Here is a 19,484-nt window from a genome sequence, read left to right on the forward strand (position 1 = left end):
GTGCTCCAACTTGGTACATGCCGTTCTGTGGAAAGCTAGTAATAGTCAGGTGGCTTTTTGCCAAGCAGCTTTAGAACGGACTTTGGGCAGCACTGGGCAGTTACCATCCCTGTTATTTGGAAACTTGGCTTGGAGAGGTGGGGAGCAAATGAAAGGCACTGACTGCCTTGTAATGCCAGCTTTTCATCTCCCGACCTCATGCAAGGCCCTGCTGCCATGAAGGGCAGGAAGCCACCTCCCTGTGCATACAGTGATGTAGAAAGCCTGCATGGAGGCTTGAGGAGGAAGCCCTCCTTCAAGCCCCTGGGGAAGTGGAAGGAGGCCGCCAGCAGGGGAGCCAGGCCTGGAGCTGCAAAAGGAGAGTCTAGGTCCTGGCTGAGGGACAGAAGTGAGCAAATCCTTCTAAGGCACTTTTCTTGACAGGTTTCAGACCTTCTCTCTGAGGCTGCCCCTCACAGAGATACATTCCCTACTCAGCTTGTCTCCAGTCAAGCTGAGTATAGGCTCAGTGCAAACAGTCTTGTTCTGCCCACCTGACAAACTCAATCAATGACAAGAAGATAGTGGACCGCATGAGCTCAGGGGAGCAGATCTCTTAAAGGTGGGGAGCAGCGTCCATTTGAAGTAGTCTTCTTTCTCGCCACTCCCTTCCAGGTTGTGGGATTGCGGAGAAGCCCAGCTTGCTGCCAAACCCTTTAGAGCCTCAGAGGACCCAGACAGAGTCAGGGTAGTGGTAACTGAGGTGAGAGCAGGGGGTTCCTTCAGCTGTAGAAAGGTTGGTTATGCAGGGGCCACATAGGGGGGCTGACCTGAATCCCTACAGTTAGCGAATGACCTGGAACTCCACTTAGGGCTTTCTCTACCCTTAACTGCTACCTTCCTACTTTTTCTCGCCCCTCTTTTCTCTGTTTCCCCTACTTCTTCAGGGTGCCAGAGTATGTCCCCAGTGCCTAAGGGTCTTGATTATAAACTGGAGGAAAATAAGTGGTCATGAGAATAAGAGCCAGAGGACTCCTCCTCTATCTATTTCTAGGTAGAGTTTCTGGACCCGGGTCTGGGCCTGTCTCTGGTGTCAGTGTTTTCCCCAAGCTTAGGCCCTTTCTGTCCTTCTTTGTCCCATATCCTCTCTCGCCTTTCCCCAAACTCACACAGACACATGGAAAATAAATGCTAAATGCTTCCCATTTAAGCCCAAGGGAGGAGGATGTCCATTTAGTGTTTACTACATGCTGGGCACCATTCTCTTCATGTTACACATATTTCGATCTCAGCCGTTTTATAGCTATAGGAAGTTGGTGTCTTGTCCCCAGTTTTCACAGGACCAGATGTGCCATGAACAGCCTCAGGGTGTGTACCTGGTAGCCCAGCAGCTACATGACCTGATTCTTCAGTTAATAAGCAAGGCCTTGGCACATTCTTTAGATTTTAAAGTTAGTCACTCTTTCAAATGCAAATGATGCCTTTTAGTGAATAACTCTACATTGTATTAAGGACTGACCAAAGAGAAAAGAAGGAGCTCTAGTAAAATGCTATCTATTTTCATAGTGGCTTTCACCAAGATTGTGGCAGGAAGAGGTGGCATTGTCTCATTGGTGTATCTACACTGAGAGGTGGCATTGACCTCATTTTTACTTGTAAAACAGGTGCAAATTGCCATGTGGAATGTAGTAGAAACCAGACTGTCCTTATCCCTGTACACTGTCCTGTCAGACTTGTGGGGAGTCTGCTATGGGACTCCAGGAGTTCAGAGGAAATCAGAAAAATGAGGCTTATGAGAAAAAGGCAAGGGAATTGGATTGTTTAATTTGGGGAAGAACAGACTCAGAGGTGACCTAACAGTAGATTTGAGATGTCTCAGTTTGTCACAGATGGTGTTTAGTTGTACTCTGTTTCTGCTGACAAGGTTGATCCTAGTTGAAACCTAAGCATTAGGTCTCATTCATTTAAAACTATTTATTGAACACATACCATGTTCCAGATGCTATTGGAGGTGATTGGAATATATATCAATGAGCAGAACAGACTAGCATCCCTACCCTCATGGAATTTATATTCTGGCATGAGGAAATAGACAATGAACAGTAAATATTATAAATAAATAAAATATGTACAATATTGGAAAGTAATAAGCCCTCCTGGGGAAAAAAAGAAAACGGTAGAGCAGGGTAAGGAGTTCAAAAAGTGTAAAAGTAAAGGCTAGGTTGCAGTATTAAAAACTGGTCAGGGGGGTGCCTGGGTGGCTCAGTCGGTTAAGCTTCTGCCTTCAGCTTAGGTCGTGATTCCAGGGTTCTGGGATTGAACCCTACATCTGGCTCCCTGCTCAATGGGGAGTCTGCTCCCCCCCCCTCGCCCCTCCTCTGCCACCCCACTTGTGCTCTCTCTCTCAAATAAAATCTTTTAAAAAATGGTCAGGGGAGGCCATTTTTAGAAAGTGATTTTAAAAACACATACGTATTTATTATCTCACCGTTCATGTGTGAGCAGTAAAGGCAGGACTTCACTGAGTTCTATGCTCAAGGTTTCACTAGGCTACCACCAAGATACTGGCCAGGCTGAGTTTTCATCTGAAGGCTTGACTAGGGAAGAACAGCTTCTGAACTCGCGTGGGTTGTTGACAGGATTCATTTCCTTGTGGTGGTAGGACGAAGGGTCCTGGCTTCTTGCTGGGTGTTAGCTAGAGGCTGCCCACAGTTCCTTGAAGCCACCTCTGTTCCTTGCCATGAGAGCTTGTCCCATATGGCCACTTATCTCATCAAGTCAGCAGGCTCTAGAGCGAGTCTGCTAGCGAAACGGAATCTTAAAACTTAACATAGTCACAGGAGTGACATTCTGTCACCTTTGCCATGTTCTGCTGGTTAGAAGCAAGTTACACATCCTGCCCGTACTCAAGGGGAAGGGATTACACAAAAGTGTGAATACCGGGAGGCAAGGATCATGGGGAACCATGTTAGAATCTGTCCAATCTTCCCACTTATTTTGCAGAGGGAAGATGGACGGGAAGTAATTAAACATGTTAGTGGCCACAGAGGAAGATTGGTTACTGGGTTTTACCCTCACAACATTGATAGTCCTCAAGGCTGACGTGAGACAGTGAAGGCTTCCCAGATTGGTGGTCTCTGTTCTGAGCTTCTTGCTTACCCTTTGCACCTGGCTGTTTGCCTTGCCACTTTCTTTATCATTTCTATTATCCTTTGATCTTTTTGTTTCAGTCAATTGTATTAAGTGTATAGTTTGGTGAATTTGAACAAATGTATATAACCATGCCACAACCACCACACAATTGAGATGTAAACCATTTCCATCACCCAAAAAAGTTGCTGTATGTCCCATTGGTGCCAGTTCTCTCACACCATTGGCTGCAGGAAGCCACTGGTCTACTTTCTGTCTATAGCTTAGTTTTGCTATTCTAGAATTTCATATAAATGGAATAATACAGTGTAGATTCTGGTATTGGACTTCTTTCACGCCGTGATTTTGAGGTTTATCTATGTTGTTATGTCAGTAGTTCGTCCCTTTTTATTGCTGAGTAATATTCCATCATATGAATATGATGCAATTTGCTTTTCCATTTACCTGTTGATGAGTGTATGGGTTATGTCCAGTGATTGGCTATTATGAATTAGGCTGCTATGAAATTTCATGTCCTATTTCATGTTTTATTTCTCCTGGGTAAATACCCAGTAGTGGAATTGTTAGGTCACACAATAAGCATGTATTCAACTTATAAGATACTGCCAAACTGTTTTCCAAAGTAGCTATGCCAGGGGTGCCTGGGTAGCTCAGTCATTGAGCGTCTGCCTTCGGCTCAGGGCCTGATCCCAGGGTCCTGGGCTCGAGCCCTGCATCGGGCCCCCTGCTCCGCTGGGAGCCTGCTTCTTCCTTTCCCACTCCGCCTGCGTGTGTTCCCTCTCCCACTCCGCCTGCGTGTGTTCCCTCTGTCACTGGCTGTCTCTCTCTCTCTGTCAAATAAATAAATAAAATCTTTAAAAACATACACACACACACACACACACACACACACAGTAGCTATTCCATAGGAAATGATTTTTAAGTAATGACTTGAAGGAAATGAGGAAGTTAGCCAAACAGGTACCTGGGAAAGAACATTTCAGGCAGAGAAAGTGTAGGAAAACCATTGTGGCCAAAGCAACGTGAGAAAGGGTGAGAATGTTGGGAGGTGAGGCCTCAGAGGAAAAGGGACTGGTATAGATCAGAATGGCCCTTGTAGATCATTTTAGAGACTTCAGTTTTTACTCTAAGTGACTCCAAGGGAAGCCATTATAGAATTTTAAGCAGGGGAATGAGCTGAGGAATGACAGTCCTATTTGACTTTTGAAAAGATTGTTGTGGCGATGGTACTGAGAATAGGCTGTAGAAGGACAAGAGTACAGGCTAGGATGGTGACTGGGAAGCCATTGCAATAATTAACATAGGAGACGGTGGTAATCAGACTAAAGTAATAGCAGTCGAGGTGGGGATAAGCAGTGAAGGGAACACCAACGAAATTGCTGATGCACTGGCAGTGAAAAGAGCCAATGAGAGAAGGAAAGGAGTTACAGAAGACCCCAGGGCTTTTGGCTTAAGCAGATGGAAGGATGGAGTTGCCATAATTGAGATAGGGAAGGTTATGTATAGAGCAGATTTGAGGGTAAAGAGTTCCTTTGAGGGTAGGGAGTTAATTTGGGACATTTTGTGTTTGAGGTATTTGTTGAACATTACCAGCGGCCATATCAAATAAGCAGTTGAGTATATAAATCTGGAGTTCTGGATGAAGGGTTTGGGGGAGGTGTAAATATTGCAAGTATCAGCATATAGTTGGTATTGAAAGCCATGAGACTGGATGAGATCACCAAGGGAGTTTGACCTACCAAGGGGGTGGAGAAAAGGACCAAAGGCTAAGCCCTGGGTCATTCTAACATTTAACAGCTGGGGGAAAGGAGGGAGAACCAGCAAAGGAGAAAGAGAAGATGTAACCGGTGAAGTGGGAGGAAACCAAGAGAGTCTGGAGTTGGGGAGGCCAAATGAAGGAAGTGTGTAATGGAAGGGGGAGGGATCAACCTTTTGAAATGCTGATGATAGTCAAGTAATAGGATGACTAGAATTGACCTTTGGATTTAACAACACAAATGCCCTTTGAGATCTTGATTAGAGTCATTTTGGTGGACTGGTGGACACAAAAGCCTGATTGCATTAGTTTAACAACTAACAGGAGGAGGAGTCAAGTCAGTGAGTATGACCCAGTATGTTGAAGAGTTTTGTTGCACAGGAGAGCAAAGAAAAAGGACGCTAACTAGTAACAGTGTGGGGTCTGCAGAAGATTTTTTAAAAAGATGGATGAATAATAGCACATTTATATACCAACAGAATTTTCCAGTAGAAAGTGAAATATTGGTAGAGGAGAGAGGGGAGACTTGCCGGACATTATTTTTGAGCAGTAGAGAGAATGAGCCCTAATGCGTAGGTGGGAGGTTTGGCTTTAGACAGGAGCATGGAAAGTTGATCTGTGGTCACAAGTGAAAAGACAGAGTGTGTGAGCACAGATGCTGGTGGATGGATAGATGTGGTGGTAGGAGACTGTCAGTTTTCTTCCAGTTGTTTTAAGATTCTTAATGAAGTAGGAAGCAAGCTTTATTCTCATACTCTGTATTTGCAGACATGTTCCTGGAGTGAGTCACTCCCCCGCATGTGTGCTCATTCCTGCCCACACATCCTTGTTCACACCTGGAACACCTGTATCCTTTTTTTCTGCCTATCCAGACTCTACTTGGGTTTCAGAGTCCAACTCAGCTTGCATCTGCTCAGTGGGCCTTTCCTCATCACCACTGCCTAAAATCCTCTTGTACTCTCTCTGCTCTAACAGCAGTTACAGGGCAGATGCGTTATTTAGCACCTGTTATTTAATCCCCAGCTGGCAGTCATCTTTCCATGTATGCATTTCTTATCTCCTTCTAGATTGGAAACACTGTGTGGGTTGGATTGATCTCAGACTTCCTCTGTAGCTTCACATAATCTTCAACAGTGTTGAGCCCATCATAGAAACTTAGTAAATTTGTTGATCAATTGCAAATGCCCAGAAGTTGCCGGTGAGGTCTGTCTGTATGGAAGAGGTGGGCCGCCTTTGCTATTTCCTCCACCTGAGAGGTCCAGAAGCTGGTGTTCCAGGTGAACATCCTAGAACTGAGTAGTCACTCCAAGGATTGGCAGAAGTGGAAAGCCAACGAACTGAGAAAAGAAAGTGTAAGACAAGGAAATTCTTGACAGTGAGAATTGTTTGAGTGGGTTGTATTTCCATTTAGAACAACATCTTTTCATTTGATAAATATATAATCATCTTCTGTGTATGGGCACTGTGCGGGCGACGAGGGCACATTGGTGAGAAGACAGAGAGGGTGCTGCCTTCCTGACACTTGCTGTTTACTGTCTGAACGTAGTTTGGATAGTACAGTGATCTGACTTTCTTCTTTTTCAAGGTTTTATTTATTTATTTGAGAGAGAAAGATGGGGAGAGAAAGCACAAGGAGGGGCAGAGGGGAAGGTGCAGAGAGGGAGGGGAGGGAGAATCAGGCTCCCCACTGAGCAGGGAGCCCAACTCAGGGCTGGATTCTAGGACCCTGGGATCGTGACCTGAGCCGAAGTCAGACGCTCAACCGACTGAGCACCCAGGTGCCCCTGTGATCTGACTTTTGTTCAGCCACCTGGTATCTCCTCTTATCACCCCCCTAGATAGTTTTGCTTCACTTATAATTAGCTGGAGTCACTTCTGTATTTTGTTGGTTGATGAATGCCATAACCCCATGAAAACTCTGAAAGGTGCTCTTCCACTGCAGAACTAACTGTGATGCATGTCAGAGCATGTCTTCATTCTGTGTACTTGAAACTAGTGCACCTTCCACCTAACATCTTATGGGGCAGCACTGTCCAGCAGAAACGTGATAGGAGCCACAGATGTACTTTACAGTACTTTACAGTGGCCACATTACAAAAAAAAGTAAAAAGAAACACATGAAATGAAAGTTAATAATATATTTAAAATACTATCATTTCAACATGAAATCAATATTTAAAAATTATTGAGATTTTATATGTTCCTTAGCTGTGGCTAATTTTTGCAACCCAGTGTGTATTAGGTCTTTGAAATCCTTACAGCACATCTCAGTTTGGACTAGTCACATCTTAAGGGTTCAGTAGCTACATGTGGCTCGTGGCTACCATCCTGGACCACACAGCTTGGACTCTACAGTCTAAGCACTGTCCCGGATCCCAAGCAGAGGTATAACTTCAGCAGACTAGCCCAGTCAGAGCACGTGGCTTCGGGACACAGCAAGGCTTTGGAGGAGTGACTGGCAGGTCTTAGAACTTCCATCCCAGTTTGTAATATAAACTTCAGGGTGAGAAATGGACTCTGTCCTGCATTTTGCAGAACCACCAGTAAGTGGCTTTATGCTTTTTGGAGAATACATCAAAGCAAGTGTCAATCCAGAATTGAGAGCTGAATTTGGGCAGGAATGTCAGATCATGTTGGATGTCATGGGTAACTTTAAAATATTTAGTAAACCACTGGTGTCCTGTGCACCAATGTATCTATAGAAAAATTAATATAGTTTTTATACTTTTAACTCCAGAGTAAATTTTTACTTATCTCAATTCTATACCTGCTGTCCAAAGAGAAGTCAAAGAAAGCACAGGATGGTTCCCCTGAGCTCCCATTCCTGAATAGCTGAGGGAAACAGATCATTCTGAGTAATCCTTTCAGCCCCTTCGGTGGGGCGGGGTTCCTGTCTCTATACGAGGTGTCCTGGGTATTGCAGGGGCTCTACCCTCACTCCTGGCTTTCACAGGAGGCCTGCACTTTGCTAAATTAAGCCCAGCCAGGCCTATTTGTGAACGGAGAGGCTCCAGCCAAGTTAGAGCAATTCGTCCTGCTAAGGAATGTGCTGGGAGGGGGAGAGGATCACTGAGATCATTGGTATTTATATGTATGTTTTCTCACTTGCCAGCTCAGTTGGGCCAAATCAACAGAGGCTTCTGGGACTCCACCAAGATTTTTAAAGGGTGGCTGAGAAGGGCTTAAGTTACAGATCAGTGTGAACACCAAGGCAGTGTGTATATTGGGACCTCTGAGCTCAGAGTCTAAATAAAACAAGCCCAAATCACCTCTCCTATTTTCCCCCATATTTTTAAAATAGACTTTATCTTTTAGTGTACTTTTAGGTGCACAGCAAAATGAGCAGAAGGTACAGAGGTTTCTCATATACTCCCCCTGTCCCCCGCCCCCAGCAGGCTCCTGCACCATCAAAATCCAGACACCTCTTTTTTTTTATTATTTTTTTTAGTAGGCTCCATGTTCAGCATGGAGCCCAATGCAGGGTTTGAACTCACAACCCTGAGATCAAGACCTGAGCTGAGATCAAGAGTCTGACGCTTAACCAATTGAGCGAGCCAGGTGCCCCAAGACACCTCATTTCCATCTATCTTTTCTTGGGTTCCTGTACTCAGGGTTGGCCAGAAAGGGTTCTTTCTCCTTCCTATGATTCACGCATCTCACTCCCTTTGGGGAAACTAATGTTTATTGAACACCCACCATATGTCAAGTATTTTCACTTACATCTTTTCGTTTAATTTTTCAATATCCCTGAAAAGTAGTGCTGTTAGTAACTAAAACTTAGGTTACATGTTTTACCTCTAGAATGCAGAGGATGAACTATGTGAAACTATGTGAAACTGTAAAAAATGGTTGAATATTTGCACTTTCATGTGAGTCAACCTAATAGAATGTGAGAGAGTTTGTATTTGAACCCAGGACAGTTTAGTTCTAAAGTCTACACTGTGGTGTCTAAATGGGATGTCTCTTGATCCGACAGGGGCTCCCCCGAAATGTGGGACGGTGATTGGGTGAGAGCCGGTAGCACAGACAGTGAAAGAATTCACTGGAGGCAGACAAAGGAGATCGTAGTTTATTGAATACACTGCAAGAGAGTGGCGGGCGGACAACAGAGCAGAGACTCTCTGCAAGGAGTCAGTGGGGGTGGGGGGTGGTTAAAGGGGGAAGGTGAGGAGGCATGGCAATGTAGGGAATCTTCCCTTTTTTGGTAACTGTGCTTGGTTGTAAGTAGCCCACTGGTCAGTGAGGGCCTATGGGTATGTTGGAGATGGGTCACCCGATGGGCCTGTCTTTATCCAGCCAGGGGGTCCTGTGGGTCCTTTCTACATTCCATCCTTGGAGCCAGTTGCCTGCAGGCGGCCTCTACATACACTGCATTGTACCATACGCTACCCTGAGTACCACCTCCTTTATTTTCCCTCGGCAGCTCTGTAGTTTCTGATTTATAGGCCTCCTTCCTGAAAGATTGGAATGAGGGAAATGAGAGGAAGGGCAACCCAAGTTATGACGTACCTGAGTTGAGTCTATGAGTATTTCTTTGGAGGCTAAAGCTAGGAGTTGCAGGATTTGTGTATCTGCTGCCATTTATACCTCCCACCTGCGTGCATTTCCATTCAGCTATCTGATGCTAGTTCTTCTCTGTTTTTTGTTTTTTAAGATTTCATTTTTAAGTACTGTCTACACCCAATGTGAGGCTCGAGCTCACAGCCCTGAGATCAGCATGGTGTCCTTAGGTCTCCTCTGCTTATCACACTGTATTATAATCGTCTGGTTAATTGCCCTTATAGGCTGCAAATTCCCTGAGGACCATGGTTGTGACTGCCTTGCTCTTTCTAGTACCTATTAGAGTACTAGAATTGGATGAAAATACAAATCTCACAAGTCAGCTACCCTGTCCTCTTCCCAATGAGCACCCTTTCTGTCTCTGTCTCTCTTTCTCTTTCTCTCTCTCTCTCTCTCTCTCACACACACACACACACACATGAGCCCTGGCTTCGTCGGTCCAAATACCCAGTCACCTGAGAACCCATCCATGGCCCCAGTGCGGATTCAGTCTGTGTTTGTCTGACCAAGGTAAACTGGGCTAGGAAGGAAGTGGTATTGTTTTCAGGCCTCTGCTAAGGACAGACATGGTAGGGCTTGAAAGAGTGACCTGAATAGAGGGGTTTCGTTATTTGGATGAGGATCCTTGTATTCTGTATTGTATAAGCCGAAACTTTTCCACTTGGTTTCTTCCATCTCTTTGGGGGACTGGACACTAAGGCAGTCTCTGGCAGAAGAGTGCCCTTGTCTCGTAGTCTTCTGGTTACTGAGGTTGAAGACAACTGCCTTATTGTCCTTTCCCTGACAATGAAGGACACTTGTCACATGTTGGGGCAACCTGTGTGTCTAATTTGGGGCTTCACTGTGCTAGTGGATGACAGTAGAAAGACAGGGACTGAATAAAGTCTTTCCCCCTACCCTAGGTGGGGCTAAGTGTCTCATATCAACTGAGATAAGCAATGGGGGTTGTATTATAATTCTTATGGGCAAGACAGAGAGTCTCTGATTTAAATTAATTATATAAAAACAGAAAGTTTTGGGGATGACCAGTCCAGGGTCACACAGTTAGTTAATGACAGAACCAAGTATTTAGACCCACTAGAGTTCTATTTTTGCTTTGAAACTGGGTGAATGGAAAGGAACTTCATCTATAAATAAGTCACTTGGAAGCTACTAAAATGCATTTCTAGGGACTCGTAGGGACCAGTCATTTGTCCCTTGGTCGGGACACATAGAACCCCTTATGAAAATAGTCAATATTTTGCCCTGTTTTATAGAGCTATGGCTTTGCCCTAGTGGCATCAGAGAGGTCCGGAAAAGAAATTTACTCTGTATGCAAAAAATATTTATGAACTGTACTTTTCCTAGAAGGAATACAGTTCTAAAAAGAAAAGATTTTAAAGTAAAACTCACCCACTAAGAGTTAGTTTTCACTTTGAATAATCACAAACTATAAGAGGGTCTGCTCACAAGATTTTGAGACTCTTCTGCCTGCCAACCTATTTCTTCTTGAATTATTTTAGTTTACAGAATTGATTTAAAGTACGATCTGGCCATATTTATTTTCGTCCCAAATAAGGACTCTTCTATGGAAGGCCGTGCTCCTCTCTGGCTTATACCTACTGTCTTGCAAAGACAGTGATATCCATTTCCTTCACTCACTGATCCCAATTCACATCTTATTACACTGAGAACTTCCTGAGGTCAGGAACTGCAATGGGTAGAACTTTGGTTCCAGCAACCTTTAATCTCTAACACATATTTTACTTGCTGATTTTATCAATGGCTGTATGCTGTCAAGCTTTTTTTTTCTTTTAAGTGCCTGCTCTTAACCCTAGCAGCAAATTATGAGAGATATAAAATAAGACATAATCCCCGTCCTCAAGATTCTTTGAGTAATTGAAACACACACACACACACACACACACACACACACACACACACACACACTTGCATGAATATGAGGTTATGAGCAATGGATCAATTTGTAGAGTTAAAATTGAAGCCTTGGAGAGGAGTTAGGTAATTGGTTACCACTGGTTGCTTTTAGCCTGGTTCTGTGTTGAACTTTGCAGTAAACACCAGGGTGGAAATCAGTTCAGGAGAATCCTGTGTTTAACATTGATTGCTGTTAAGACTCCAGTCACGTGATTTTTCTGGAAACAAGACAAGTTGCGACACAGAGAAAGTCTGCTTAAACACAGTTAATCTATAAACTCATCATTAGCCCAGTTCTCAAACTCTAGGTACTAACATTATAATGAAGGTTTATTGTATTTCCAACCACTTAATTTTAGCTTCATCAGTGAAAATTTTCCTTCAATTAGATGGGTGAGTACTCCTCTGGGGACATGTAGAAAAACAGGCTCTCTCTCCCCCATCAGCCCAGCTGCCCCTTTCTTGAGTACAAAAATTTCCTCAGATATCTTGACAAAGAGCTGACAAGACTTGGTAATAAGATAAGCAGATGCAGTTAAATTGGGATCCACTCCAGCTGTACTTAGAATTGGACAATTTGCATATGAATATTTGCTAATGGAGAATGAATAAATGTGATAAACCATGCAGAGAATTTTCTGCAGAAAGAGGTTACAGAAGGGTTAGACCACACTGCTGTCAATTGGTTATGTACTCTCGTTTCCATGCGGTAGATTTTGTAACACCCATGAAGGTACCTTGATCCACTGGAATAAATGATCATAAGATTTAGGATCTAGTCTTGTGGAGATGAAACTATTTTAGCAGTTCTGCCTGAGCCTCATAAACTTTATTGGCTATTTCATTGAATCGACCTAATGCCAAAGCCTGGAGAAGTAATTCTATTTTTCACCTTTCCTATTTCTTCTTTTCTTTCCCTTCTTTTCCTTTCTCATTTCTACTTATCTCAGAAGGATAAAGCTCGCGTGAAAACTGTTCAGATTGTGTGTATTCTTGTGCAGGTTTCTGGGATAGCCTACCTTTGGTGTAGTAATTTTCTTTCCTTTCCATGACATAACATTAGTTTAACATGGGATTGGTTGAGAACCTCAGCTGTCCCAGTCAGAGAGGGTAAATTTTTGTTTTTATAGTTAATAATAGCTAACATTTTCTGAATGCTTACTGCGTGCCATGTATTGTGCAATGTATGTTTTGTGCATTATTTCATTTAACCTTCTTAACACCCTAATAAGAGAGGTGCCATTCTGATCCTCCTTTGGTAGATGAGGAGGTTGAGGTTTTTAGAGAGGGCAGGTGGCTTGCCAAGCCCCTCTTCTCACCTTCAGGGCCTGTGTTCTTGACCACTATACTTAGCTGCCTAATGTAGAACATTCCCTAATTCTACAATTTACCACATTCTGCTAAATCAAGCAAACATTGGTAATGCTTCCTGGGCTGATCTCTGGCTGAAATGCTGGAGCAAAAATGCAATGCTGGATTCGATTATTGTTTTTACCTTAGAGGAAGTCTTTGAGTTTCAGTTTCCTTCTCTTTAAAATGAGGGACCTGGAATCTTTTGCCAAGTTAATTCAAGTATTGACTTCATTTTCTTATCTGGGATTTGGAACAGAGAGAGCCCATAGAATTTGTATCCTCCATTTTTTTTCTTTTTTTCTTTTTCTCTTTTAATGCCAGTGTAGTTAACATTCCATTTTTTCCCCCTTTAGATTTAAATATTTTTCCTGGTGGGGTGAAGATCTCTTGACTGACACTCATGAGCCAGTGAACATAGGTTGTTGAGTAGCTGTGTGCAAGGCAGAGTTCTAGGCGTTCTAAGTGTATTATGTTCCTTATCCCATTGAATCTGCACAAAGCTCCCTGTGGAATAGACATTATTATCTTCGTTTAAAAAAAAAAAAAGCAACCACAATATACCTGTGGGAAAACTGAGGTGCACATGATGAAGTCCATAACATAGTACTGATGAAATTCTTCCTGCTTCATACTATGTATTCAGGGAAGGGACCAACTCATCTCTGTGTACTCTGCTCTAAGCCTTAATAAAGCAGATCCCTGACTAGTATTGTTAGACTCCTCCTTACATTCCCCAACACACCTGCTCCTCATTTTCTGTTCCCTATTTTATTTTATTTTATTTTATTTATTTATTTTTAAAGATTTTATTTATTTATTTGACAGAGAGAGAGACAGCCAGCAAGAGAGGGAACACAAGCAGGGGGAGCGGGAGAGGAAGAAGCAGGCTCCCAGCGGAGGAGCCTGATGTGGGGCTCGATCCCAGAACGCCGGGATCACGCTCTGAGCCGAAGGCAGATGCTGAACGACTGAGCCACCCAGGCGCCCCTTCTGTTCCCTATTTTAGTTAATAGTATGCATTACCACCCACATGCTAGAAATCTCAGCATTGTCTTTGCTTCTCTCTCTCTCTCAAACCAGCAAGCCCCACGGATTCCCCCTTGGAAATGCCTTTTGAGTCTTGCTTCCTGTACCTCTTTGACCCCAGAGAGTCCCTATCTCTATTCTGAGCAGTCGCTCCTGACTCATTCATCTTTTTTACATCTACTGTAAACTCCTTCCCCAACACAGACCTGATCATGGCAATATTTTGCCTAAAGCTCCCTGGTGAGTTCTTGTTCTCTACTGACTACTGTTCAGTCGTCTTCACAAACTAGTTGTAAACATTTTCTGTGCCGACTTCCCACTCTTCATCATACACCAGGCCGTTCAAGCTGTGTTAGACATTCCGTGGACAACATTTCACCAAATCTCTGTTCATACTTTACTTCTCTTGGGATGTTTTTATTTCCTTTTTCAGTTTATCAAGTCATAATTTATTGCTGTTTCACCTCAACAAAAATTGTCTCCTTCATAGAATTACCATCAGAATCCCCTATCACCTTAAGCAAATGCAATTTATAAAAATCCAATTTAATGATAAAGGCAACGTATTATTTTCCAAAACATTTGCAACATAATTTCTTTAAATAATTAAGTCCCCAGTTATATTTAAAATATAATTCTATATGCAGCAATTTGGTTTTCAACGGCAGATTTATATGAGTAAGAAAATATTATTTTAATGTACACGGTCTCCTCTGATGCTTTAGAAAACAAACAGACTTTGGTGGCTTTCATCATCCAGGGGCAAGAATGAATGGCTTGGGAGAACAGATGAGTCGCTCCGGGGAAATCCTGAGTCTGTATAGTCCATTCATCCTTGACGTGGTTACTGATCCATGTGAATCTTGTTTATGTCATGGGTCATGAAGAGGCCTGGGATAAGATGAGAAACTGTGGACCAAGGCAAGACTCAAGTAGGAACCTGGTTCCAGGGCAGAGGGTCTGTGGCAGTTACTGACGGTTAATGCCTGTGTGCTTTTCAGAACATCGAGCTGAAGGTTGAAGTAGAGAGCCTGAAACGAGAACTCCAGGACAAGAAACAGCATCTAGATCAAACATGGTGAGTTGTGGTTTGAACCAGTTGAACTCTTGGTTCTTTCCAGAGTCTGGTTTATTAATCTGAGAACAGTAGATTTGGAACAGATTCCTTCACCTTAACTCTGGTTTGTGAATGCTGTGGTCAGTTGAGAAACCAGAACAACGTGCTTTCTTTCCCCTTGGCTCTCTCTGTTACTGAATCTGGCAGACCTTGAGGTAAATTGAAATTCACCGGGCCTAAGATTATAAACTTCCTGTTCAACAATCAGCTAATAACACCAAGAGCTGACATAGATTTGGGGGAAAATGGGCACTCTTGTACACTGCTGGTGAGAGTTTGAATGATGGCAACATTTTTGGTAGGCGGCACTACCTACCAAAGTGAAAAACACATATTACCTTTGACCAAATAATCTCTAGAAGGAATCTATCCCTCAAAATAAAAATACGAATATGGAAGAATAATTGCAAAAGGATGTTTACTGCATGTTTATAATGGCAAAAAAAGTAGAAATAGCTATCCATCAACAGGGCAATGGTTGACGACATTTTGATATAACCTTACTGTGGAATATTATGCAGTCATTTAAAAGAATTAGTTAGCTTTATATTATTATCTTGGTGAGAAGTCCCTGATAGACTAAGCAAGGGGAAAAAGTACTGGGTGATACTTATGGTATAAGCCCCTTTGTGTAAAGACAAACAGTCCCCTCTGTGTCTACATGTGTTTGCTTGATTGTGCATTAAAAAAAAAAACAACTAGAGGGTTATATACCAAACTCTTCAACATTACTTCTAACAGAGAAGTGAGATTGGAGTTTTCGTTGGGGAGAAGATTTGTTTCTTTTTTTCTTTATATACTTTTGTATTGTTAAAATGGTTACTTTTATAATTTATAGTTTTTATCATTAAAAACCCCATAGTTTTCAATGACAAGTATTATTAAAATTGCTTTTAAAAATAATTTTTAGATTCTCTTCTGGGATCAGTATATATTCAAACGGATTTGACATTCCTTTTGTCTCTACAATATTTCTTGATATTTAGGATGACAGTCTAGCAAGATCAGAATACTCAAAACCAGACTCAATTGTGCACATGATGTTGGTATTACTAAAAACTTACTAAGTTATTAAATGAGCTAAGAAACTTTAGGAAACTTACGATTGAGAAATAAATTTTGAGATTTGTATAATGCTTTTAAAAAATGTTTTATGTCAGTTCAACTTTTAATTAGGTGGCATTATTCTATTTTTAGAAATGAGAAAACTAAGGTACATTAAAGTCTTCTCAAATGAGTGGCAGAGCCCACATCTCTGGCATCAAGTTCAACACCCTTGTGACTTTACAACAGCTGTAGCCTATTAAATCAGGCATTCCCTGCCGAGTTACTCAGAAAATGTACAACTTCCATTCTCAAGATATCGTAGTTAGCTCTTGTCCGTTGCATTTGTCAAGGAATATGAAGTCAAAGTCAAAGTTGACGATTCTTGAGGTCTGCCTATTTACAGGTCTTGAGTTATTTTCTTGAGTTATATCCCTTGTACAGCCAAGACCGTCTGCCCCTACCTGCAATCTGTATAATGATATGGGAACTCAGGAGAATATAGCCTGTGAGATGGTGCTGAGTAGTGTCCATTATCAACCAAAGAATCCTATAATCTTTAGGAAACCCCCCTTTGGTCTTCATAGACACAGACTTCTGGGTCAACTAGTAAAGTACCACGGGGCTTGGATAGAGCAGCTTTGATTTGTTATGAACCTATGAAGTCATAATATTGTTCTCTGCCTTGAGAACAAGAAGATGGTCCATGGTTCTCAACAAATGGCTTAAAACAGGAACAAAACCAAACCGGAATTAAGATCATTCAGCACCTGATATTGCCTCCAAATTGTTAATCCTCAGACATCCAAGGGCAGCTGTTGTTAGCTATAAATAAGCTGGTGACACCTTACCCGCTTCATGCTAGTGCCTGGACATTCATTCCTAAGGACATCAGAGAAGCAAAGCTGGGCCAGAACCCCGAGCTTCATAGATTAAATGTCTGTTCTCTGCATGGGACCATGGGAAATCTGGATAGGTAGCCCAAATTCAGGACAGTCTGTGGGTTACCGGCTATAAAGGAGGAGAGCATTTCTGTGGCTGTCCAAAAGGATATTCTGTCCCAGCACCCTAAATGGCAGGAACACATTAAATTCAAATAGCAAGAAAGACAGGGAATTAGCAAAGCACTCTGGGAGAACAGTCGAAATGGAAGAGACCAGGGACACATGAACATGGATGTTGAATTCTGAACCATTTGATGACTGCCCACCTCCCAGTTGAAAGATTCTCCTCTTGACGTGATAGTGATAATGAAGCCTCTAGGAAGTCAAGTATATTCTGATTGACAAGCAACAACAACAAAAAAAATAGAGTTCCGGAAAGGTTACCTGAAAAGTTTGGGAAAAGCAGTTCCACAAATAATTGCAGAGGAAAAAATGCTTAATTTTTCCCCCTCATCAGTGTGACTCTGAATTGAAACAACCTTAATGGGTCCATCTGCTAAATTATATGACTGGCTCTGACTGGCAAATGGTCTGTGGTTTCAGGGCTGATGTGGAGAATCTCAACAGCCATAATGAAGCTGAGCTCCGGCGCCAGTTTGAGGAGAGACAGCAGGAGACAGAGCATGTTTACGAGCTCCTGGAGAATAAGATCCAGCTTCTGCAGGAGGTGAGCGGGACTTCCAGAGATCCATGGCCCCGGGTCCCCTTTCATCTATTTCCCTACTGCTCTGCCTCCTGGCACTCACCTTTGCTTTGCGTACTTTCCACCCCGAACTCATCCAAGCATCCGCAGTCTTGGGCTCCTAACCCAGGTGGGCCTTTGCAGCCTCTCGGTGGTTGTTCTTGCAGGAATCCAGGCTAGCGCAGAAGGAGGCTGCGCGCATGGCAGCTCTGGTGGAGGCAGAGAAGGAGTGTAACCTGGAGCTCTCAGAGAAGCTGAAGGGGGTCACCAAGGACGGGGACAACGTACCAGCGGGCCGGGCTGCTCCTCACCAACACACTGAGGCCCTGGCCCAGCGGGACAAGTAGGTGTCTCCGGTGCTCTGTCTGTCACTTGTCTTTTGCCTGTTCTCCAGCCTACAAAAGCATATACCAGCTGCGCTGTTCCCTTTTAAGGCCCTAGGGGAGACCTTCCTAATTTCCAAGACTTTATGGCCCCCACAACCAAGGATTTTCTTTTTAGGGTTGAGCCCTCAACGTATCTATTAACAGAACTCACTTCTTAGCCGTCAGGAGCCTTCAGGTAGGTATAAGTAGAACAATGGTCAAATGGTGGCAAACAAGATACATGGACTCACTTATTCACTTTGATTGAGCACCTGCTACATGCCAGACACAGGCCTAAACATGAAGGTTACAGAGATGAAAGACCCAGGTCTTCTCGATAAGAAACATGTTCCATGATTTTAATAAGTTCTTTGATAGCAGTAGCATGGGATTGTCTTGGAACATAGAGGATTGTCATCGATTCCAGACTAAAAGAGCAAGGTCCCATTGAAAGTTTCCTGGGGGAGATGAAATCTGAGCTGGGTTTTGAAGAATGAATAGGAGTTCGAAGAAATAGTATAGGGGGTAGATGGGAAAGGGAAAAATTCTGTCCCGTTGGAGAAACTGTGCAAGGGAGACAGAGGGAAGGGCATGTTTCAAGACCAGCAAATAGTTCTACGTAACTAGAGCAGAGGGTCTGGGAAAGACTACTGAGAGGCAAAATGCACTGGGGATAAGGTCTGATTGTGCTGGCTTTGTATGCCGTAAGGAACTTGAATTTTCTTTTAAAGGTAACTGGGCAATTGTTGAGATCACCCCTGTCTAGGTTAATGCAGCAACTTCCTAATTATTTCTTTACTTCTGGTCCTGCCCCACTCTATTTTATTGCAATCTAACAATTCAGAGAAGTTTTGAAGTGGAAAATTGAACAGTATCAAATGGGCACATAATTCAGGCTCTCAGATGCATGATACTATGATGGCATAATAGTTTTTAACTGAATAGGTGAAAAACACACCGTGTACCCATGAGTAATGTGATCTTTTTGAGACATAAATCTGACCACTGACATGGCAGAGTCATTTAAAATGCTCTCCAGGGGTGCCTGGGTGGCTCAGTCAGTTAAGTATCCAACTCTTGGTTTTGGCCCAGGTCATGATCTCATGGCTTGTGAGATCAAGGCCCATGTCAGGCTCCATGCTCAGTGGGGAGTCCACTTGAAGATTCTGTCCCTCTGCCCCTCGAGCCACTAACTCTCTTTCTCTCTCTAAAATAAGTAAATAAATAAATCTTTAAAATTTTTAAAATAAAATGCTCTCCAACACCTTCAGGAGGTAAGCTTCATTCTCCTTAGCATGGCCATCAAACCCTTTTATGATCTGACCCCTGATTTTTCCCAGACTCATCCCCACCATGACCCCTTCACACGTCACTGATGCAGGCCTAGTAATAATAATGATGACTAAAGTTTGTTGCCTCTTACTATGCAACTGAGCTGAGTACTATAATGTTTTTTAATTCTCCTAATAACCCCGGAGGTAGGGATTATTATACTTTATAAATGAAGAAACCGGCATTTAGAGAGTTGTGTAACATGGCCACAGGCATTGAAGGAATTAAACCCCGAACCTACACATCGCCTCCAGAAGCA

The 19,484-nt window shown here is 42.9% G+C and overlaps 1 protein-coding gene across 6 annotated transcripts in view; it reads left to right on the forward strand.

Moving 5' to 3' along the window:
- The window catches only part of PDE4DIP (phosphodiesterase 4D interacting protein), a 166,874-nt gene that overhangs the window by 48,226 nt on the left and 99,164 nt on the right, over positions 1-19,484 (forward strand). For all 6 annotated transcript variants that reach the window (XM_087866222.1, XM_087866217.1, XM_087866218.1 and 3 more), the window contains 3 exons: positions 14,743-14,819; positions 17,390-17,513; positions 17,696-17,871. In XM_087866222.1, coding sequence (XP_087722348.1) covers positions 14,743-14,819; positions 17,390-17,513; positions 17,696-17,871 — 377 coding nt within the window. The remainder of the gene's footprint in view (positions 1-14,742; positions 14,820-17,389; positions 17,514-17,695; positions 17,872-19,484) is intronic.

Source organism: Ursus americanus, chromosome 12, assembly GCF_024610735.1.
Source record: "Ursus americanus isolate L20-20 chromosome 12, mUrsAme1.1.p, whole genome shotgun sequence".
NCBI classification, from domain to species: Eukaryota; Metazoa; Chordata; class Mammalia; order Carnivora; family Ursidae; genus Ursus; species Ursus americanus.